The sequence below is a fragment of the Hippocampus guttulatus genome, chromosome 6 (genome assembly GCF_054856545.1).
Source record: "Hippocampus guttulatus isolate MCC_2025c chromosome 6, RoL_Hgut_1.0, whole genome shotgun sequence".
Taxonomy (NCBI): domain Eukaryota; kingdom Metazoa; phylum Chordata; class Actinopteri; order Syngnathiformes; family Syngnathidae; genus Hippocampus; species Hippocampus guttulatus.
The window spans coordinates 19,988,453-20,012,564 of NC_141266.1; the positions used below are offsets into that span (position 1 = coordinate 19,988,453).

Sequence of the window (24,112 nt, forward strand, 5' to 3'; positions counted from 1 at the left end):
TTGGTCAAGTGTTTGACTGTGTAGATGTTGCGTTGCGGACGCGTACGCCCACAGATTCAAAGTCGCTAGCCGATTGGGCAAAAAAACCGTAACATGGGTGTCTGGACAAATACTTCTTTGCCATTGGCTACTGTATGTGTCATTCACATATACGACACACCCTGAACGGTGATGTCATTTCTGAACACGCCATTTTTGTTGGGGAGCAGTCGTCTCTCAGAAAGAGAGGATTATTTTGTATACAGGTACGTCAAACCGTCGCTTTTATCATTTTAAAAGCTTTTGGGCTTTTCTGGCCACCGGATCACCCGCTCGTCCAGCCACACTCACAGAATGTCGTCGGAGAACCTGGACTCGGACACTCAGCTGGACTACGAGGACGAAAAACAGGTGGGTTTGGTGGCTGCTATCTTATCTGTAGTGGGCTAACTTAACGCGCTAGGCTAGCATGGGGAGGCTGACGTCAAACGAGCTCGTGTGACATCGGTGTCACATGAAATGTTCCTTGTTGTTCAAACTGCACTCATTTCAAGACACGAAACGCTGGTTTATGTGCTCCAAAAGTGTCTCGTTTGTTTTCCTGCGGCAACGACACTGGCTGGTCTCTTGTGTCATTGGCTGCGGAGCCGCGGCTACTCAGGCCTCATTGGTCCTCCTGGAGGCTATCCGGTTGTCTTAAAAGTTATTTTTCGAAATTAACAACTTGGGACCGTCTTGCCCCATTCGCCATGAGCCTCAAAGGACAACTCTCGCCATACGTTGACAACTCAATGAAAATAAATAGTGGCATTCATGCTGGTGACGACTTGTTTTGGTCACTGCATGTACACATGTACAGTATACAATAATATCATTGATATCCAGTTTTAGGGCCGTATACTAGTGCACTTTTGTCGTCATTAGTAAGATTATTCAACTCATTCGTAGAATTGTGTCACTAGTTATCTATTTGTCCACATCTGTATGATATTTCTGCCCTCTAGTAGGACAAAACGGTTCCCTGATTCTGAAAGGTTTGCCTGATTGAGCCTGAACTGACAATTGTCACCATACGTTGTCAAAGCAACAGTCATGATGAAGATGAACAATTACAATAGTCCAGCACGATGCCTCCAAGCAGGTGTCGTCCACGAGCAATTCCCCCAATAAAGTGTGTCATAGCATCAGTGTATTCTCATGTTTTTGCCCTACATGGAGAAAAAAAAAAAAAAAACGCTGTACTGTCTAACTTTACTTGATGATAGAATATATCGCCCAGTAGGTTTCCCACAATGGATCCAAGTGATTCAGCACACCCAACACCCACCGCGTCATCCCAGATGGACTCGCTTCTGCAGCTTTGGTGTCCTCCTGAGTTGCTTTTTTCAATCCCTGAACAAACAAGACTCAGTCACACAGTGCATTTGCACTCTTGCACGCACAGTTTGGTCCAGAAGTTTTTTTTTCCTCCTCTCACTTTGCATCGTGATCCATTTGGATTCGAAGAGCGCAACACCATACATACTGTCGATCTGCTTCATTTGACATGAAGTAGCAAATTAATGGAGCAAAACCTCTTCCTGATAAGCACTAGGCGTGTCCTGGTGGCACTCAACACCTGGCACTTATCGGACTCGTTTGTCTTGTGAGACAGCTGCTGAACCGCTCGCTTTGTTCACTCAAAAGCCATGCGTGCCTTGTCTTAAGCACTGGAAATTGGTGTCAATCAAGTCATTGCGGTCTGATTAAAACTGATTGCAAACAGTACATGGACATATGAATTGATGCCATAATCGAATTTCATTCCGTCACCCAGTGAGAATCGATAAGAGATTCGATGCGTTTCTTTTGTGCTTCTCTGAGTTTTTAATCCCACATTCCAAAAACGTGCATGTTTGCTTCATTGACGACTCACAATTGTACCAATTGTAAATGGGAGCGTGAATGCCCCGATGTTGACCGGCTGGTGTCCCCCCTCGTCTCTCACCAAAAGTCAGCTAGGATTGGCCGCAGCACACCCGTGCCCCTAATAATAAAAAAAAAAAATACAATCGAAAACAACTGTCTGGATGTACTTAGGCGGTGTTCCAACAACCTGGAATGTCCATTGCTGCTGTTCCGTGCATGTTTGGAAACTGAGGATGGCTGTCAATGATCCCCTGTCACATGAGCAGCTGTTTTGTGAACATTCTCCCTCCTTCCTCCATGTTGACAGAAATGTGCATTGATAAGGATGTGGACTTGTTCACACAGGACTCCCAGGAGAAGAACGGCAACCCGGTGAAGGCCGAGGAGGCCAAGCTGAAGGCCAAGTACCCGGGTCTTGGTCAGCGGCCCGGCGGCTCCGACTTCCTCATGAAGCGGCTACAGAAAGGGGTAAGACGCATCTGCGGCATCACGGAAATGCTCAAAACAATGAAGCTGATCAATTTGAACATTAAATGGCTTGTCTTTGTAGTGTATTTGATTAAGTCGAAACATGGTTTACAATACAATACATCCTGTTTGCAAGTCATTGTGTTCTGTTTTTATTCATGTTCAACACAACATCCCAATTTCATTGCCATTGGATTTGTACATCCAAATCCAAGAAGCATGTGCTTGCTCGTGCCCGTCGTCTGCAATGCTGTACAAATGCTGTTTCTAATAATTTGACTCGTATAACCGACTGCGTTGGTCTCGCAAGAGTACAATGAGGTGCGCTAACATGGCCGACCCCTCTCGTCGCACAGCAAAAATACTTTGACTCGGGCGACTACAACATGGCCAAGGCCAAGATGAAGAACAAACAGCTTCCCGTGGCAGGGACCGACAAGAACCTGGTGACCGGCGACCACATCCCCACGCCGCAAGACCTGCCGCAGAGGAAGTCGTCCTTGGTGACCAGCAAGCTTGCCGGCTAGCCTTTCGCCATCACACCAAGAGAACACCCCCTGCCCCACCCGCATTCCTCTTCGCTGCCACCCCGCCACACCCCCACCCCATGTCGTCACACCAATCGCCACCACCCCATCTTCCCTCGTCATCCGCGGGCGACGTCCAGGGCAGACTTGTTGAGTGATGCTTTCGTTTGTGGGTCGGAAGGAGACGGCGTCCTCTCCCGTCCTCTCCTGAGCACAGCGCGGCCGCACTGCGCTCCTCCTCTTGTCTTGGTTGTCCGTATTCCAAGATGGTTGCCCATCAGCAGGTGTGTGACTTCGCCGGGGACTTTGTGCACTTTGTAGTTTGGTGATTGATATGCGTCAGAGACTGGGGATCCAGCTTCCTGCTTCCGGATGCGGTTAGGGGTTCGAACGCGCGCACACCCCTACTTGCTCGTATACCAAATTTCCGCAGGTGCGATGGGAGTTGACGTTGCTTTAATTGTACACTCGACAAAAACACGCTGCATGATTGTATCCGACAGGAAATCCTAACGGGAGAGGGTACCACCTTCTTCGTTATTTTTTTGTTTTTCTTCGCTGTCGGGACAATCCACAGCGCAATTCAGTCGCTGAACTTTATCTGACTTCTGTTTTGGCCGGCAATCACCGCTGCACTGGCCGCATGCTCCTCTCAGTCGTGCTCACACAGGCATGCCCTTTGTGCAGTTCAGTTTTGTGCTTTGAGCAGGAAATCAAGCTTCAGAGTGGCAGCAACAGTGTGAATGTTTTGCTTGTTTGTTTGTTTTTAACATCCATTCTGACAAACTTTCTCTGCGGGAGACTCGTCCTTAAAAAGCACACCAACCTAAAAATGAAGTGTTAAGTCACATTATAGCAGCAGCTGACGGAATGCGTGCTGCTTCAGTTTCGTTGGCTTGAAATAACACAACATGAAATATTAATATTCGGCTCCAGTAAACAAATTTGTTCATGTTTCTACAAATAAAGTTCCATTTGATGTGGAAAGCCAGTTGAACATTTATTCAATGTCCTTGATATCCAGCTTAAGGTCCATGTACTCTTTATCGTCACTAGTAAGACGTCAGCGCATTGAAAGAACAACTTTGGGGGGGTGGGGGGGTTCCACTACGATTGCGATTTTCACTGATTCGTGCACATAATAGTACGCTTTAGTTGTATACCTGGGGAAGTAACAAAAGCCAATTTGATAGGGAAAATCAATTTTGGATTTGACCAAATCGAATTGCTCCGATTCACGGACGGTATATTTCAAAATGTGTCGCACCCCATATTTCGAGGTGCATCATCGAATCATCTTTTATGAAGGATGCACGGCAGGTATGAATCGGTTTGATGTTGCTGATGGTTTGTTGTTTCTCTGAATTGAATGAACTTTCATAAGAGGGGCGTTGGAGAGCTATCCCAAAAGCAACAGCCATACCATAATCGATGTAAATCGTAATCCCATTGAATCGAACCACATTGAATCGTTCGGCTTCAAAATGTAGCATTCTCGAATCGTAACGTGCCTCTTGTATCAAGATACGTATTGAGTCGTCTTTTATTGGAGAGATGTACAACCCTACTAGTAACACTGATTGACCCTACTAGCAGGCAGGCATGTGTCATGCACTAGTAGCCACCTGGGCCCTACTAGTAGAACCAAAATGGCCACCAGTAGTTTTGCCTTAGTCGTAACATGTAGTTGTTCGACCAGTTTTCAAGAAATGTAATGCAGTTATTCAGAACGCCGCTACTTAGACACAGACTTACTCGTGAAGACAAAGTGCATACTAGTGCATGGGCGCAAAGCTGGATATCAAGGAAGATTGATCGTGTGAATGATTTCACAAAAGAATGATCAACAATTATTTCACAAGGAAATAAACTTGAGTATTTTAAATGAGCATTTTTACAACAGTCTTTGGAAATCACAATGTCCCATCACCGGTGAGACATTTTTTAGAACAGGTCAAAGAGCAGACTCGTACGTGGACTTGAAATTTGGATTTCGAGGATGCCGAATAAAAGTTCCAACTGCTTTCCATAATCGCTGGGGTGTCCGCAACCTGATAGGCAGCAAGTCCACCTTTGCTTCATGAAAGTAGGCTGCGGCTTTCCCGCAGGGGTTCGCTCAACACACACCCACGCCTATTCTCAGCAGAGCACATTGACGTGTCGTGACGCATCGTAGACTCCCCGAGCATGTGAAGCCGCTCTGCAGTCCTGACAAAGTTTGAATTTAAAGTGCATGACGTTGAGGACGAGCCTTTCAGGGAACATTTGCACTGTTGGCCATGAAGTGCATGCGAGCCGCATTGAATTTGGAAAGCTGTTTGCGCAGTTAAGTCACATCCTTGGTATTCACCTTGAGGTCCACACACTAGTGCACTCTGCTCTCTAGTAAGACAATTTCATGTATGAGTAGAATGACTATACTTGTTTGACTTTGTCATTGCCATGACAAACCGAGATTAACCCCGTAATCTTTATCTTCAACTCAAAAGCTGTGCTGATTTCAAATCAAAACAAGACAATTGTCAAAAAAATCAACAGAGTTGTGTCATTACCGTGGTTTACAAACTTAAATTTAACAAACAAGCTTAAGGGAGCTCCTTTTTAATGCCTTCCTGTTGAAAAATGTACTTGGTTACTATATATACTTGACCACACACACACACAGTCATTGGCAGCCGACGGTCGATATTTAGTTGACGAATAAAAAACGTCAATGGCTGTTAATCGGTTAACTAGTAGAATTAAATAATGTCACTCGTAGTTCCAGTTGCACGCAGTGACCAACGAGTACAGTTTTGCCTCAGTACAAAACAAGTCCTTGTAGTGCAAAGGAAAAAAAAAGTCAGATGTTCCATCAAGGCTATCAACCAAATGCCCAAACGGCTTTCCAAACTTTGTCAGCCTACTAGTTTCTCGATTGGTGGTGCACATGCATGTGAATGCATTGTAAATAGACTCGTGTGATTGTGTGTGTGTGTGTGTGTGTGTGTGTGTGTGTGTGTGTGTGTGTGTGTGTGTGTGTGTGTGTGTGTGTGTGACTCACTGGCACCTCAAGTGTTTGAAGGGGCGGCACTAGTGCGTCTGTATCTTGTCTAAATGCTGCTGGTGGCAGCGTCTTCTCTCTGTGCCGTGACACAGGCCAAAATGTGTGGAATTTGTCTTGACGTTACTGAACGCCAGCTAAACATCACGCTGTTGCTTGTGTTGGAGAGAAATTGAGGGTGATAAGCGATCACGATGGGAGTTGTGACGGGCTTGTTTCAGACGGGGTAGTTCTCATGTACCCGAATGTAAATATGATCATGAACGAGCATCTCCTTGATTTCCGTTCTTGTTGTGTTCTCTTCTCCTATCACAAGTGTATACAAAAATATATCAAACAAACAAACAAAAAATCACCCTGGCTTGGCATCACTGCAGGGAAACCAGAGGCCTCCATGCTTCAAGGACAAATATATTCCGAGAAAAAAAAAAAAGTTTACATGACAGGAGAACGCGTGGGAAACACGGGAATAAGGACTTCACAATGTGCTTGGAATGTTGATCTTCTGTGGATCGTCACGGAGAAAGTTTTTTGTTTTTTGCCAGTATTTGAAATAAAATTTTACATGAATCAAGTGTCATTTTATTTTTCTTCACTGACAGAGCCAGCCAATTCCGTTTTATTTAGTCTATGTTGCTAATTACAGATGAAGAATCACATCCATTATCACACAGTGAGACTAATCCACCCATGAACATGCATTATTTCGTTTTTAGGCTTGTTTATACAACATAAAACTACGTGTAGTGGACATAACTACTTCTTCCTTTCATAATTTTGCTGCTGTGAATCGGGAATTTCTCCATTGCGAGCAGCCCCCGCGACTCTTGTGAGGATAAAGCGGATCGGAAAGTGGATGGATGATGGAGTTCACGCCCTATTTACAACCGGGAATGTGATTGTGTGTTCAGAATGAACCAATGGCATTCAGACTCGTGAAAGAGGAGTTAGGACGCACTTGCTACTGTTTCAAATGCCCATTTAACCCCGAAATGTGGGATTTTCCTGACATTTCTTCTGGGATTTCGAGGATATGAAAGTTTGGTGCCAACATTGATATTTGAAACTGTTCGGAATTCTCTTCACCTTGACAAAGCTGAAGCACAAAAGCCTGATGCTGCTATCTTCAGTGTAGTTAACGTGTTCTTTTAGTTGTAAGCAGTGTTGCGTTTGCACAAATATTTCGCAATTGTGGCTAAAACATTGAACTTAAGTGCGCACGTAATGGCAAATGTTCATGCACACACAAAGAACAAAATACAACAGGTAGTGGCAGTGTCGTGCTTTGCGGCTCTACTTATACAGTTTAGCCAAAGTGGTACATATATTATCAAAATAAGTACGTTTATATAAAACAAAATATTGGTTACAAATAATGATTTTGTTTGATTAAAATATGAACAATATTGATTGTTTTATATAATTATAATGAACATTTTGAGATATGGGTGGCCCGGTAGTCCAGTGGTTAGCACGTCGGCTTCACAGTGCAGAGGTACCGGGTTCGATTCCAGCTCCGGCCTCCCTGTGTGGAGTTTGCATGTTCTCCCCAGGCCTGCGTGGGTTTTCTCCAGGTGCTCCGGTTTCCTCCCACATTCCAAAGACATGCATGTCAGGCTGATTGGACGCTCTAAATTGTCCCTAGGTGTGAGTGTGGGCGTGGATGGTTGTTCGTCTCTGTGTGCCCTGCGATTGGCTGGCAACTGATTCAGGGTGTCCCCCGCCTACTGCCCGGAGATGGCTGGGATAGGCTCCAGCACCCCCCGCGACCCTAGTGAGGATCAAGCGGTTCGGAAAATGGATGGATGGATGGATGGATTTTGAGATATTTAACTGTTTTGTTGTTTTTATTTGTCGTATATTGTCATCACCTGGTCCATCGTCCATTTTAGAAATCAAACGTTTGCCCACCCCTGGTTTTGTCGTAATAATGATGCTACAGCAGGGGTGTCCAAAGTCGGTCTTGGAGGGCCGCTGTACTGCCTGTTTTCCAGCTCTCCCAGGAGCAACACACCTGATTCACATCATCAGGATTGTTCTAATGCTGCTCCAGAGCTGGTTGATGAGCTGATCATCTGAATCAGGTGTGTTGCAGGCGCGAGAGCTGGAAAACAGGCAGGACAGTGGCCCTCCAGGCCCGGAGCTGGACATGTCTGTGCTACAGTTAATAGCAGTGTTAGTAGTATGAGTGGCATTATTGTCATTGTATTAACTGCTACAGTTAAACTGGAAACCACGTTAAAGCAGAGGTTAGATTAGCAAAAATATACACTGGCAAAAAAGAACCTGTTGGATTTGCTGTGCATTAATTTAAAAATGTGGATAGAGGTGAAGCATGATTTGAATGCGTTCAACCAATGTTCATAATTTCTCATTTTTTTCGGTATCAACGAAAAGGACTTAAATGCAGACTTCATCCAAGTAGAACTTACCACCATCAACCACTCGAGGGAGGCAAAATTTCATTTCCAATGTGTTTGTCTCTGACTCACTAACCACAAAGTTGGCAAAAATGAATGGAATGTTTTTATTTGGAACTAGAGAACAGAACGTCTTGAAACTTCAGTGAGTCACGTTGTCTTGACAAAATCCTGCGTTGTGACACAGTTATGTCTCCCTCTGGAACATTGATTAAGAAAAAAAGGATTCACGGCACATGAAACAAGTACGGGGCAATGGAATTGGTAAAAATGTATCATAGAAGAAAACCTTATTGGTCTCACAGCTATACTGGCTGTAAAGTCCAGTGTAAAATGCAATGTACAAAGCAGATTGCCAAAATGGAGCGAAAAAAAGATTGATTGCACTGGGTTTGACAGTAGTTTTTGAAATTCCTAACATAGCCTATATTTAAACAAATATTTAAACAAATAGTCAAGTCAAATTTATTCATTATAGCCTCTAATCCCAAAAAGGCCTTTAGGGGTGACAAATATGAACGACATCCCCTGATCTAAATCCCCAGTGTAACATGTTCACATTTTTACCTCTGAGGGTTTAGAATGAGTTTTTTAAAAAAAGGAAGCCTAGATTAAAAAATGAAAAAAAATAATCATCACGTAAATGTGGTTGATTTTTTTTCCAAATAGTTGATAAAATGTTCTTTTTTTTAAAAGCGTTGATAAAATACTTCATAGAGGAAGTGGGCGGATAAATCCGCGTCATCGGCGTCACGCAATGACGTACTCTGTGTACTATATATACCCACACCAGCAGCAGCAGTTTTCGCCTTCCAACGTCGAGGCAGTTATGGGAGATTAATTGGAGTCAAGATTAGCTTTTGTACAACTTGCGTACTTTTTTTTCACCGCACTTTCTTTGAAAATACAAGAAGAAAAAGCAACCTTCAAGATGAGTATGGTGCAGACCACAAGCCACGTTCTGACGCCTCAAGGCTGCCCCATGCTCCCACAAAATGGAGTCGCGGAAGGCTCATTGCAATGCAACTCTCCCCCCGTCGCCTCCACATCGCCGTCTCAGCTTCATCGGGCTGTGGCGACATTGGGCGCCGTTAACGGCAACAAGCCGCGACCCTTGGAAATTATATGCAAGGGCGGACTAGCCACCATGAACCACCGCAACAACAGCAACGACGACTTCGACGTGGAAAGCAGCGACGACTCACCACCGAGTACCCCCGACTCCCAGGACTCGCTCGTCGGCTACGGCCGCAACGACGTGGTGGACGCCGAGACCAAGGGCCTCATTAAACGTTTTCTCACAGACTTTACCGGCCTGTCGACTGCTAGCTGGAACGAAAGCAAGGCACATTCGACCATGAAAAGAGTCGTGGAAAAGGTTTTGGAAAAGCACAAGTACAAGTACAATGGTGAATGGCTTTCTTTTCCTCATTTTCTTTCGTGACGTGAGCTATTTGCTCGGCGGCCATCTTTTACACTCACAACCAGGAAACGTCTACGTGCTTAGTTAGTACTTGAACATATTGTTCCAAAGGTTAGCACTCGTCAATAATTTTACAGGTGTATTGAAAAAAATGTATATAATTCACAGGCAACGACTATCACACGTACTATATCGCAGCACGTTTTAACAAATGAGATTTCGTAGCAGCAAAGTCCAGAAAGAAAGAAAGCACGTTTCCGGAAACGAATGTGATTATGAAAAGAACACTTTTGTAAACTAGGCCATGTATTTATCAAAGGTGCTGTCGACAAACTTTTAGATGTTCTTCTGAGGCTTTTGGGTGTAACCTCAAGCCAGTGGCTGTAATTTGAAAGCAAAAAAAAAAAAAGTAAGGCAACGAGTAAAGTCACGGGTACTATGCTTTTTTTTTAACTGGGCCTTTTATTTACTCAAGGTATCATAACCAGCACATGATATTTAATATCCCGAGCCTAGTGGACAACTTGCCAGACGGAAGATGGCAAGTGAGGAACAAAATGTACAGTGGGAAAGTTAACAATGAGAAGAGTGGGCATGCTTCTTCAAATAATTATGACATTAAAAGAACAGTTTGATTGACTAGGACTTAGTTACTCACAGGTATCATCGGCCAATACTCTTTAATGTTCTTGAAAGACATTCTTGACACAAGATGATAACATTAAAAGTGAGCAGCAAAAAGTACAATGAAATATGAACATTCAGAAGAGTGCACATGAGTTAATGGCACCTCCATATTTCCTTTAGGTATCATCAACAAATTGTCTCTGGATGACCGAGGGGACAACGTGAGCTTCGTCAGTGAAGTGGCCAAGAGCCTGTTTTCGGATGGGACAACCAACTGGGGGCGCGTGGCCAGCTTGGTGGCCTTTGGGGCCATTGTGTCCCAGCACCTGAAAGAAAAGGGCCGGGCCCACTGTGTGGAGCCGGTGGCCGACGAGATCTCATCGTATCTGCTGTCGCACCAGCGCAACTGGCTGGTGAAAAACAAGTCTTGGGTAAGTCAGTGAGTCATGGCTGACTGTAAAGTGATTGTGTAACATAGCGAAGTCTACGTGTCAAGCAGCCTCCACACCCCACAACTAATCATCCCTTTGATGTATTTATTCCCCCCCTAGGATGGCTTTGTACAATTCTTTCGGGAAGTGGATCCTGAGTCTACAATGAGGAACACATTAATGGCCTTTGCTGGAGTGGCTGGCATTGGCGCCACATTGGCCCTGTTGATCAGGTGAATTTGTCGGACTCTTTAAAGACAATATTTGAACCAACATTGATGCTGATCCGGACAAGCATCATCCACGTTCCCCTCGGACTTTAAAAGATGGAAATTAAGGCAAAGTCACTGTTTATGGCAGTTGGGCGTTCCTACCTATGGCTTAAGCGTTTGTGCAGACATGTCTACTTTTCACGGGTTGACTTCATCCAGTGATTAGCAATTATTTAATTTTCAAAGAAATTTATTTTTTCTATTAGATCTAAAATATGTTTCTATGCAACTTTGTAAAAGATTCACCCTGATTTTGCGCTTTTTTTTTGTGATTAAGTTGACGGGTTGCGGACATTTCCCCGCACTGGTGGAGTCGTGATAATTCGTAGCAGGAAGCGCCAGCCACATCTTCCATGCACAGCATAGTGACGGTGAAGCTCATTTCCATTAGTCTGATTCCGGAACAATACAGCTTTGTGAGTGGAGCGCAGAACATTTGCATTGGTGCCGTTCGGTGCTTCCTCTCAAGTCAGATCAGCGCCAGGAACCGAAGCACTGCAGAACGTTGGGAAGTACTGCGCCCTGGACCCTTTGAGTCTCATGTGAAAAGCTTTTCAAGGACTGAGTTCAAAATGCGTCACAGAAACAAAGGCCTGCAGTCGATGGGGTCGTCGGCAAGGGCGCTGGCACGGGCCCACGTGTAAACCAGGAGAATGTGTAGGGTTATTAGTTAATAAAAAAAGTAACACGAAATGTTTTTGTTCATGCTGTCTTTCTGTTTAGGGAATTTCTGTAAATGCAGAAGTTTCGTTTTTGTCACCCTCGCGCCACTTCCGCTCTACTTCCCCTTTATCGCACCGCAACACAGTTTCTTAGAAACAAGATCCCTCCCCCTGTCCGCACCCCACATCCGTCAGAATTATATAACGGCTTCGTGGTACGTGACAATATGTCCGCCCGGGAACATCGACTCCTCCCATGTTTGTTCAGATCCTCACGGTTGTCCCGGGTGGCAACGCAAAACACGTTTCTCAAGAGGAGTAGGAAGTCTGTTGTCTCCTCGGTGACGATCAGTGAAATCTACGGCCTTGGTTACGCCAGCAGCAGTCTGCTTCTTGCAGGGGAATTATGGTGGGAGGGAAAAGGAGGTCTTTAGTAGGCAACATGGCAGGAATGCTTGCGTCATTCAGGAGCAAAAATGGAGGCGCATTGCAGCATCTTTGGCGGGGAGGGGGCTGATGTGGATTTGAAGATCTGGCAGCGACCTCGATTCATTTACATATGTGTTCTCAAGTTCAGCTTCGCCCTTGGCATCATAATTCCAGCAGCTTTCTAATTCACTTCCAAAGCCATATTTATGTGTCTTTTCAGACTCTGCACATTCAATCCCAGCTACTCATTTATCATTTCTTTCCCAAGCATTCGTGTAAAAACAGTCTAAAAATGGCCTGCACTGAATGAGTTTCGCTGGGCTGATTGACACAACATAAAAGCAGACTTGTTACTTCGACATAGGTCGTGAGACTTCAACATAACCTCGTGAGATATATTTTGTGAGTCTTCAATGGTCTTGTAATTCGTGAGGCGTCTTTAACGCGTCTCGTAAGACTCTTGCCAAGCTCGTAAAAACAAACGTATCGCCGGATTTTTTTTTTGATGCGCTTCAGGTAATTCGGCATGTTTCGTGAAGCTTCAACAAAAATCCGGCAAAGTGGAATTTTTCGAGACTTTGTCCAAAACATCTGTTGTGAAGACAACACAGTTTGCAAGTTCATTTTGCCAAGACTTCATTTTGTGATAGTTTGTGTCCTTGTGAGACGTAGCCCGCGAGACTGACAAGCTTGCGAGACTTCGATGGTGTTGTGACACTTTGACACAGCATAATTTATACCAATTTATTTTTGACCTATTTCAGACAAGAAAAAAAGTTTAACCACGGAGTCCAGTTGACTTTTGCAAGAAGTTACCGTTTGTAACAAGGAAAAAAAACGCAGATGTCAAAGTAAAAAACATCTTTTGAGTGCTAAAATGAGTCATTCAATTTGTTAAAAATGTTTTTTAAATCTAAACCAATCAAAGTTGTGAACTGAAAATTGAATTTTGCTATCATCCAAATTCTCAAGAGACTTTTGTCTCTCACAGTCCTTTTCGATAACGCTGTGAGACTCTTTTCGATTTCATCTTGCCCGGTATGCAAAAGATTATGATTGCTATCTTGTGACTCATTTTTTGCTGCCTTATCGTCCCCATTATGTGGGCCGGAGTTCGGACAGCGCAAACCAGAAGTGACTCAGTCGAAACCGTGGTCTGTACTTTTGTTCAAACTCCTCCGTGTCAAATGTGACTCTCGGGTGACGACGTTCCACAGCTTCTATGAGGTGTCTCAGAAATGCATAAATGACATTATCATGACATGGGGAGCTCCCATCCTAAAAGTGGCAGTTAGGTTTAATGTGGTCTGGATTAGGCATGTAACACAGATTAAATTAAAGATTTTTAAAAAATGGTTGTAAATTACTGGTTTATTTCCCTTCACCGTTGATAACCTCTGATGAGTTGTCCACTGTAGTAACCGCTGTCCCTGAAAGGGTTAAAGTCCATCTACTTGCCCTTTTCGACTGTCACCTTGGCAGATGTCCATTGTTTACCAATGATTCTATTTTTTGTGCACTCCATTTTACTGTTTGTAGAGCTCATCTAGGCAAAAAAAAAAGGTAAAACAAACATTTCTCGTGGCTTCCCTCGCATGGCACTCGCTGCTTGTTGGCAGCCATGGAAATAAAAAGCCGTCTTAACAGTCGGGAGCGCCAAACAGGAAGTGTCGCTCGAGCCGCATTGCAGCGCTGGGAGCGTTGCAGGCGCGGTTCTTGCAAACAATCGAGCGCATAGTTCACATTGTGATTCCCGTGGGCGGTGTTGAACGATTGTCATCAGGCTGGAACTCGTTTTTTCACTTTAGATCTTAAGACAAACTTTCAAAGGTTGCGTTCGAAATATCTTACCCCCCGCCCCCATAACTATGTAGAATTTATTTTCCCTATGTGTTAATACCTTCTGTTAAATTCGTTTTCAGTTTGAGTTTAATTCTATTTCAAAGAAATTTTCCGTATTGAAATGGACTGAAATGCCGGTGAGCTGTTTCAAAATCCCCCAAACACTACATGCTCCATGTTTTCAATGAAGGTGAACTAAAATACAAGTACAGAAGAATAAAAAGAAGCTGGCTTTCAGTGTATTGAAGACGGAATACTGCGATATTTTTGCGATGTATGCCTTTAAGGGGTGTGGCCTAATGAGGAATGAGCCTCTGACTCCAGCTCTCATCGTCTGTTGACCACATGCTTAATCTGCACCTTTGTGTGGTTCATATTTTGTATTTATCGGTGTTCGTCTGCTCCATGCGCCTTGCGAGTGCTTTCATTTTTTTGAATTTGTGTGGTCGACTTGTGCTACACATGCCTCGCGCGGCTTTTCGTTGTGTGTGTGTGTGGTCCTGCTTGATAAACGGCTGAAAGTGCATTTGGCGACTCCCTCCCATCGAGCACCATAACGAAGATCGGGGGTTATTCCCAACACAGTCAACATTATTTTATTTAAAGAACTGTAGTGAGCAGAAAACGAATCGTTGTGTTTTGTCATTTGATCTCATAGCTACCCGTGCAAACCAGTCTGCTGCAGTTTGAACTTTTGGTAATTTGAACCGTTGAGGATCGGCCCTCTGGCCCGCCTTGCGCATTGGTTGCTGGCGACAGACTCCCCCCCCCCCCCCTTCTTTTTTTTAAAAAAAGCCTCCGATTCCAGGAAGTGGGCCGTGGTGCAAGTTTATCTTTAACCGGATAACTCAGCTGCTCTTACTAAGAACTTTGATGCTTGAGCTCGGAACTGTGAGAGCCTGATTGTGGAGATAAAAAACGATAAATGTTGGCCTGCAAGGACGACAGCGAGAGACAGAAAGAAAAAAGTCTGCTTGCACGAACCGACCACACCGTTTTTCAGCTGCACGCAGCAGTGAAATTGCACACTATGTTGACACAACAACTTGATGGAGTTGTTCGTTTCGTTTCTTTTTTTTTTTTTTGGAAACGTTTCACACACATGCATTCAGACAAACCTGTGTAAACAGGTTTAAAACAACGTTAAGGTGGATTACATGTGCCCTATTTCAATTTCACTTTGCTCGTCCGCCTCCATTTAGAGAATGTGAAACATTAGGGGGGGGGGGGGAGTATTTTCATCGTAACAGGCAGTTTGATTCAGAACAAGGAAAGCAAGATTAAAAAAGAAAAACATTTATTGTGCAGCGTTTGACAGATTGTGATGTCACTGTCTCAAGAGTGAGGAGTCGGATGGCAATGTTGTGTGCTCTCTTTGCGGCACGGCTGTCATGTGTGGTGGGGCAATGTGAAGCCTGCCCCGCAGGTGTGTGCGCCCAGTTTGAATGTCACGCTGGAGATGCTTCATGTTCAAATAAATGAATGAATAAAAAGAAAAAGTAAGAATAATGACTGGGAGACACCAGTGAAGCTGTGCCGTCAACACTTTTGCCATGTTATTTCGTTTATTTGTTTGTCGCTCGGAAGACTCACATGGAGCATCATCATGAACATGATTTAGTGGCGCTTGACGAACATACCATAGTTGCTTCAGAATTCCTGGATGGCTTTTGGTTCTCACGTTGTCATGTCGTGAAGTTATCTAAAAAAATTTCAAGAAAATATTTAGGTTGCCAGGTGCGGTTGAGTACAACGAGGCTTACTCACAGGCTTTTAAAATAGAACATTGTATTTAAAGATGTCTCCTATGAGCAATGTCTGTCTTTTAAAAGGGAAGTCAACCTAAAAAAATCTTTACAATCATAAGTTTTGTGCGCCTCCACTTGTCTAAACACGGCTTCCTGATTAATATTCCCTTTGTGGGATATGAGTTAAGCAGTAAAGTCCATCTCAGGGGGCGGCCATTTTGCCACTTGCCTCAGGTAACAATCATGGCTCAGCTTGGCCCCAAGTCAATCAAGAGGTGTAGAGGGGAATAAAAGGGTGCGTATTATAAATATGATACATTCTGTTTTTTATTGCACACTGGACTCTGGGCATCCTATCAGTCTCACATTTACCAAAAAAAAGTATTTATAAAATAAAATAAAAAGGCAGGTCACCTTTTACCTAAGGTGGCGCGTGACACGCATCACCGGAAGTTGTTAGCAGTCAACAGTCTGAAATTGTAGCTTGCGATCAGAGCCGTTGAGCTATATCTTTTATTATTATTATTATTCAGAGTTGTGTTTCGTGTACAATTCACCGAGGTCACCGGCAAAGAAAGGGAATCTGGAGTGCCGGGAGAAGCATTTTAAAACGGTATACGTGAGCTACCATCGTGAACACGCTGCGAAAGTGCGTCTCTCATGCCTCCGCGTCACGTCTCGAGACTCTCGACGAAGGTAGGCAGCGATGTCCTTTTCACAAACCCAACAAACTCTTGTGTCAACTTTATTTTTTCATGTTTCGTTCAACTTTCGTGCTTCGTGTTTCATGTTTCGTTCAACTTAGGGGGCGTTATAGCATGCGTATGTAAATGCGCGCGTGTGCGGTAAACGGGTTGAACGCGGAAGTCGGTTGATCAAAAAGTAGGTCTTCGGTCAAAAAAGCTTGGCCGCCCTGAAAAACGCGTCACATGAAGCAGGAAAAAAGCGTGTCTGACGACAGGGAACGCGCTTCGAATCTCTGTCACCGTTGTGGAAGTTCCTGCTGCGTGTTTACGTAAGATTGGAATGTTGAGCCTTTCCTGCAAACTGCCGGGAACACTGTGTTCTGGAGAGGAGAAAACAAGCGCCCTGACCTCACCATGGGTCAGGCGTGTTTGTTTACATCCACTGCGGAACTGCTCATCAGGGTAGCGTTTGCGCAAATAATTCCCAGGATATGACCAGCGGAAAGTGTCCTTCTCATTGCAAGTCCAGAAAGAAGGAGACGCGTGAGAATCAAGTTTGCACACGAGCTGGAATGTCTTAATAAAACGAAGACGCTACGCGTTTCTGGCTTTTTCCTGCTCGGCTGGTTGGATGAAAATTCCGGCGGGCGGAAGAGAATGCTGAGAGATGACATGACATAAAGTTAATCATGGGCAAAGAATATGTTCATCTTCGTTTTGAATTGAGGCACATCAATCATCTTAAAGAGAAGAAAGACAATAGAGCAATCGTTCCTGTTCGCTGCGCCTTCAGTAATTTGGGGGTGGGAAATAACAGATAACCTATTATTATAGTCACTACGTTTGAGATAGGCAGCACGGTGAACAAATCTGGGCTTACCAGTCTGAAGTTTGCAAGGAAGAATATGATAAGTTTGTCTATTCTTCCAGTAAGAAGAATATGCAAAGTTTGTATCTTCTTCCTGCGATTGGATGTTTTTTGGGGGGATAGTGCTGCTTCTTCCCACATTCCAAAAAATATGCATGTTAGGTGAACAGAAGCCTCTCGGTGTTGATATGAGTGTAAATGCTTGTTTATTTATATGTGCACTGACATTGACTGCTGGGCTACTCATTCGCATTCCTGCTTGTTTTCCATCTCGGCCCCGCTGGAACATCCTCGATTCAAATGATCAGATAATCAGTAAGATCTGCAGAAGCTGCATAATGTGTTGCAGCGGGGGCATGGGGATGGTAACAGGCAGGGCGGTGCCGTTTGAGGAACTGGACTGAAGACCCGTGTAATGCACAAAACTGTGGTTGCGGTGGTTTCACTTTGCTGAAGTTTGTTAGTTTCATTCTTACGTGGCTTCCTTGTGAGCATCCGACTGCACTTGCGCAGGAACAAACAGCAACATCAATAATTCGGATGAATTATGTATACTGTACTGTACTACTTGAACCCTTTCATGCACCAATAATGACAAAGCTGTTTTGCCCTCGCCACATCCCTGCTGCAGCTAGACAGGCGGACAACTCCTTCAATGACCACACCCGTTGATGTTCCTTGGAAGTTATTCACCAGTGAGTCAAGAAGGTGTAAAACGGTAACAGACACAAATAAAAGCACTTACACGTAAAGTAAAACAATGTGCCACACATGACGGAGCGCGTGACTACCCTCATGTTGCTAACGTTCACAATAACAAATTGACAAAATAAAGCAGCTCTGTAACTATAGAAACAGAAAATGTTCCATGACTCTTCAGGAGCCAGAATATAACCTGTAACCTGATAACATGAGATGCTGTCCACTGGAGTGACCGCTGTCCCTGAAAGGGTTAAGGAAACATTTTTGTTGTTGTTTTAAATCCAAATCTCTGGCAAGAAATAACTTTTTGGGGTTTGTCTGTGAGGGTGTGATTGCGGCTAAGAGTTAAAATCGGTCCAGTTTGGTTTCTAAAAGTGGACTTCTTCAACATGCCTTTGTTTGCACTCGTGAACAACCCCGCAAGTTTGCACCGACCGGCTTCCCGAGGTCCACCTCAGCCTTCGTGGGCGCCACCTGGCAAACGCGGTCGCCCACGTCCAGATGCAGAAAAAGGGAATCGGCGATAACAAGTAAGCACAACGTCTTTCTAAAGTCATATTGCGACAAGTTTTGGAATAAGTGATGAAGGAGCCACCAAGTCAGCTTCAGTGTTTGGGATGCAAATTAGAAAATTGGGTCACAAAATGTTATAAAGAATGTGGGGCAGGGACTTCGAACACATTAATTTTAATGAGCTAATTGGAGTGTAAATAGACTGCATGTGGTTTGTGCTTAATAGTTTTCAAGGAACGTGTACACACTTAGACTTTATGACTACTCAGATACTGCTCTTTCGTTCTGTCGCTCACTCACCCCTTTAGGCTGTTTTTTTTCCTTTTTTCTGTTTTCATTTGCCCGAGTCAAATATAATATTCATGACCAACTATTGGTTAAATAAAAACAATCTATTTGACAACTCAGGTTCACAATATATCTAATGCCTTAATTAGCCTCATTTTCTTAACCCTATATTTTTAAAAATATTTTCTTTTCAGATGTACAACTACCTGGGTGTGCAGTGTGAAAGGCTGGACTGGCTCCCCCAACACTGGCGCCCTGTACAGGAAAAAAACAGCAACTTCCTCAGAAGACTTGGCTTTCCTTCACTTCTGCAAAAAATACTGCTGATGTTGTTCTGCAAGTGTGTGGTGACCAGTGCCCTCGTGTATTTTTGCTGAAGGAGTCGGGGGGGGGGGGGGGGGGGGGGGTTGGATAGAGTTGGATAGCCTGACGTGCAGCAGCAGATGGCTGCTGAACGAGCTTTTGTCCGTAATGGACTACGGCTCGAGGGAGATGCTAATATTATTCCTTCAACTTTGTAATGTCATGGACATTTTGCGCACTGATCACTGCGGACTTTCAGAGCACGCTGGAATCATGAGTTTTATTTCTAAAAAGGCTTGTATGAATAATACATAATTTTTTTCCAGCCTCATCACGAAGAGCTTCAGATGCAATGTTTAATGTTTACAAATGTTCTTTTTTTTTTTTTTTACTATGCACACGGCAATAAACGTTTGAAATCTCGAATCGAAATGGTGCACTTTAATGCAACATTGACATGGGAATCAAAGAACACAGCAAATTCTGTGAGGAAATGGCTTACCAATGGAGAAACAAAACAAACCCAAAAAAACCCAATTTGTTTTGGTTTGTGAAGACGAGCATGGGAATTATTTTTTTTTTTTGTGCAACGGAATTTTTTCTGAAACAAAAACCCGAGCCCGCCGCAGACTCCCGCTGAGGATGTGGTCGTCACCCAAAAACAGGTGACCCACTTCTTGTGCGGTCACCCAGAGGAAGTATGTTGCGTTGACGCCATGACGACAACGGCGGCGGTAGGGCAGGCCTGGACTCGTTTGACCCGAGTCCTCCCAGGTGTCTCGTTCTTTCTGGTTCCGCTTGTCCCGTCGTCGTCGTGGCTGTGAATTGACCTGCGACTATAAAAAGTGCATTTGTCCTGATTGCAATACTTGGCAACAATGTTATTCAAGAAAGTGTCCTTCAATTTTAATTCCCGCTAACTAGCCAACAATGTGAGGGTCAAAGGTGACTCTTTGATGTAAATTAATTATTTCTTAATGTGGGAATTAATTTCCTAAGTAGAGGTACCACTGTAATTATGGAGCGCAATGTTCACTGATCCATCCATCCATTACACCTTTTGAGATGTTTTGTTTTTCCCAAGAGGAAGCACTTATTTGCATTTTATCTGTTTAAAACCAAATTGATTCATATCATTCAAGATTTTATTTGAAAGCCATGTCAACCAGCCCTGCGCCGAGGCCAGCTTGTGTCACTCATCATCGGTTTTATGAAGAAGCTCAGCCTGGCATGGCTCAGCCTCGTGGAGTCATGCATCTTTACCTCACATGTTTGTTTTCTATCGGCCGAGCAGCTGATGAGTGTTGTTGCGCCATCTGATGACTTATTGAAGTTCAAGAGATGAACTCGCCTTCGAGTGACTAATTATAGTGCCCCCCCCTCGCACTAACACCCCCGCGCCCCGGTTGTAAAGCTGTGCTCAGCACTTGCTCAGCACAAAATGAACACATGAACCGAATAAATGTCCTTCTGCTTCGCATTTAACTCAAAACAGCAACTCCAAAAGAAGACCAAAAAAATGTGTCATGTTCGCAACATTTATTTCTTTTATTTATTTATTTATTTGCAAATAACAGGATGGCTTCCCGTAAAAGAAAATCTGGGAAAAGGTGGATTTGCAAATAGCAAAGTACAGATAGGCTAGAAGCTAATCCTGCCAACTCAGGCTAATCCTTGCAAACACTCGAGTTCTGCTTTTTAAAATCCGAATCGCCTTTATTCGCCGAGTATGTTAAGATAAGATAAGAAAACCTTTATTAGTCTCGCAATGGAGAAATTCCAGATTCACAGCAGCAAAGTTATGAAAGAGAGAAGTACAACAACAAAATATAGGAGCTGCTCGAAAGGCAGCCACTCACGCGGCGCCATTTTGAAGTCAAAATAACAAATATAACACAACACATAGGACACAGACAGTCGTGCAATCTTCACCACTTTTCTGCATGCACTTTGTTGTCTGAAGCAGTTATAGATGAAAGAGGAGAGGATCAAAGTGTCCTTTCACCAGTGGATCAGAGACGTCATGCTGAAAATGTGCACACGTCTGCTACAAGTTAAGAGCACGAAAGTGAATTATCACCGGTGTTTCGCGCCCCTCCAGTACAGCAAACGTGTCACTATAATAAAATATATATTGACGACAAATCCACATAGGTACACGTTAGTGCTTTAGCCAACCGAGCTGCTAAATCAGTGGCTGAGCGCCTTGGGGTGGGGGCGGAATCATGTTAAATAACTCTTTTGTGATGTCACATTGGGCTAGAAATGTAGACGAGCTTTTTCAGAAATGGACAACTAAAGATTGCCTTGTTTGTTTAACGCAGTGGTTCTCAATTCTTTTCTGTCATGCCCCCCCCCCCCCCAGGAAGAGGAAAACATCTCACCCCCTCGCCCGCACGACTACAAATCGTATCATTTGTCGATAAAATTGTTATATGTACACCTTTGCAAAACACTGTATCCTTATTAACGTATAAGAAAATAAAAAAGAAAGACATATGGACCAACTTACAACAAAGAATAGCTTTAGTAACTGTAACAGAAACAATTTAAAGTGCATCTTAAATTCAAAAATAAAATTAAATCCTTAATTTAATTATTAATATATTTTTGACTGACCATGTCAAACCATACAATACTGAAAAATAATATTACCGGTACATTTAATCAGTAACTTAGTAACTAATAATGCATTCAAACTAATCACCAACATTATCTCAGGAGCACAATATTTAAAAAAAACTTTAACCAGCAAAACAAAAATATTTAAAATAATTTGTGCTGATTTTTTTAAATCAAAGATGATGTCTGGATTAATGGCGACCAGTAGCAGTCACAAAGCGGGATGATTGATGGCAATATTCGGCACGTTTTCGCTGAAAAAAACTCAAGTGGCTTATCAGCATGATCGGGGTCTTTAAGTGACACCTTAATTTGTTTGGCTTCACGCTGTCCGCTGCCAACATTTTTAGACACAGTAATTAGACACTGGTCTTTCCTTGTCTCCCACCGTAGTCTCAGTGAAGCCAAGCGCTACATACGCTTCATCATATTTCCTCATTTTAGCTTTCGGGAGACTTTCGTTTGTCTTTTTCTCTGTCTCTCTCCGCCTTTCGACTTCGTGTCAACTCATACTCTGTGCTGTGTGCAAAGCGCACATGCTCAGTGCAAACAAAAAACAGAGCAAATGCTCCCTCCGCACACTCTGCCAATAAGAGCGCCACTGCCCCCTAATGTAGTGGAGGTGCAATTGCACTTTATTCTAGGACAATTTAAAAAGAAAATCAAAATAAAAAAGCATGTTCCCCGAGGTCAAACGCGCCACAGGCCCCCCTGGGAGGGGGTGGGGGGTGCACTATTTGAGAAACACTGGTTTAACATCACACATGATTAATGGGCAGGCATTCCAGACACACAAACCTGTAAACAAGACATGGAAAAGTACACTTTACTTCATTTGTGCCATTTTAACATCTTACATGTGTGTACATTCGGGTAAACGGTAAAAACGTAACGGGCATTCAGCGTATTCGTGCTGCGGGTGTTTTAGTCTGTGTTTGGCTGAATCGTTCACAGCTTTATACACACGTGCCGACAATCAGAAGCTTTGCCATTGTTTTGTCTCGGCGTGAATTTGGGTCAGGTCTTTCATCCCCCCCCCCCCCCCCCCGTGGTTGTCGACAACAACCACTGTGACGATGATGATGATGAAGGTGAAGATCGTGGGGGTGGGGGGTGGGGGGGATTACACCGCAGACGATATAAAAAAGGACACAAAGGAGTGTAACTGCGTAGCCAAAGTGTTGATCCTGCTGTTTTTACTTTGGCGTTTTCCCAGACACAAAAGAAAAGGTTACAGAAAACAACAGATAATCCAGTAAAAAAAAAAAGCCAGATCAGGAGTGTTTTATCGATGCACTAATCTGCCCCTAAAGTATCTTAATCCCGCTGTATTCCGACTTTAATCAAAATTCCTTAAAACCAACGAGGTTTAGCGCTTTAAAGGCCATAAACAGCTACATGTCTGTCTATCACTTCTCCTTGACAACACTTAAAAAGACTCTAAATCAAACTAAATGTAATAAGAGCTCTCTCTTTTTTTTTTTAAATAAAAAATAATAATACAGACGTGACCATTTGGTCCGTTTGGTCAACTCTCTTTCTTTCTTTTCACTGGTGAGCGTCGAGCCAAAATGGCGGCGCCCGTAGAGACACAGCGGCGAGTCATGATTGACAGTCGAGGTTGACAGCACATCACATGTGCGTCATAACTTTCCAGCGGTGTAGCAGTTAATTAGTGGGGCGCTCATTCCTCGTTAGTGACTCCAATTGGATTCAGAATGACGCTTGTGTCGCCATCGTAAATTGCCTTTGCTGAGTCTTTCAATCTCCCACGCAAGATCTCGATTGGAATGGTTGTAAAAGGTTGTTGTGTCGTTTGACCTTGAAAGCCGAACAAGGCAGAACAAAGTTGAAACGATGAAGCCGAATCTGAAAGATGTGAAAACCCCAAAAAGCCAGAACAAAATAATGCCATGAAAATTCTGTCCGTCATAAAATGTTTCAACGAATGTGACATTTGCACACTGAACTGGAAATTGGATCTACTGGTGCAGCATAAAAAAAGTCTTGGAATTTCCACCGTTAATTTTCCCCGGAGGTGTATTTGACATTTGGATATGCTCCTGCTAACCGCCACCACGGGTACGCCAACAACCTTTAGCCTCCATGTAATACGGAAATGAGATCCTTATCAAGACCGTAAATCTTATTAATGAGAGGTGTGTGGCCCTTCTTAGTTACGACTGTGTGGGCGACCTATCGCGTCATTCGCTGCCATGTTTTTTTTCTTCCCACTCTTCATGTTCCTCTTCAATAAGCGCTCACGTTTCTAACATTTAGCCAGCAGCCGGTTTTGTTTTGTCTCTTGTCCTGAGCACTTCCGATGGCGTCTGTTTGCTCAGGACGGCGCC

The 24,112-nt window shown here is 43.7% G+C and overlaps 2 protein-coding genes and 2 long non-coding RNA genes across 6 annotated transcripts; 3 read left to right on the forward strand and 1 right to left on the reverse strand.

Moving 5' to 3' along the window:
- Positions 1–172: 172 nt before the first annotated feature.
- On the forward strand, positions 173–6,495 carry ensab (endosulfine alpha b). Its single transcript, XM_086113851.1, has 3 exons — positions 173–390; positions 2,233–2,355; positions 2,712–6,495. The coding sequence occupies exons 1-3, from the start codon at positions 334–336 to the stop codon at positions 2,880–2,882; spliced, it is 351 nt and encodes a 116-aa protein (XP_085969977.1). The 5' UTR covers positions 173–333; the 3' UTR covers positions 2,883–6,495.
- A 2,653-nt stretch (positions 6,496–9,148) lies between these two features.
- Positions 9,149–11,791, forward strand: mcl1b (MCL1 apoptosis regulator, BCL2 family member b). 2 transcript variants are annotated; one of them, XM_086112985.1, is made up of 4 exons: positions 9,149–9,754; positions 10,576–10,826; positions 10,947–11,059; positions 11,376–11,791. In XM_086112985.1, the coding sequence occupies exons 1-4, from the start codon at positions 9,277–9,279 to the stop codon at positions 11,377–11,379; spliced, it is 846 nt and encodes a 281-aa protein (XP_085969111.1). In that variant the 5' UTR covers positions 9,149–9,276; the 3' UTR covers positions 11,380–11,791. The 2 variants fall into 2 exon arrangements, with proteins under 2 accessions (XP_085969111.1, XP_085969110.1); XM_086112984.1 differs by having other exon boundaries at positions 10,947–11,791.
- A 3,766-nt stretch (positions 11,792–15,557) lies between these two features.
- LOC147204019 (uncharacterized) lies at positions 15,558–19,198 on the reverse strand. Its single transcript, XR_015101133.1, has 2 exons — positions 19,043–19,198; positions 15,558–15,733 (listed from the first exon to the last, which is right to left on the reverse strand). It is a non-coding gene; the product is annotated as an uncharacterized LOC147204019 (long non-coding RNA).
- On the forward strand, positions 16,019–19,182 carry LOC147204020 (uncharacterized). 2 transcript variants are annotated; one of them, XR_015101132.1, is made up of 4 exons: positions 16,019–17,820; positions 17,965–18,051; positions 18,460–18,565; positions 19,031–19,182. It is a non-coding gene; the product is annotated as an uncharacterized LOC147204020 (long non-coding RNA). The 2 variants fall into 2 exon arrangements; XR_015101131.1 differs by having other exon boundaries at positions 16,026–18,051.
- Positions 19,199–24,112: the final 4,914 nt, after the last annotated feature.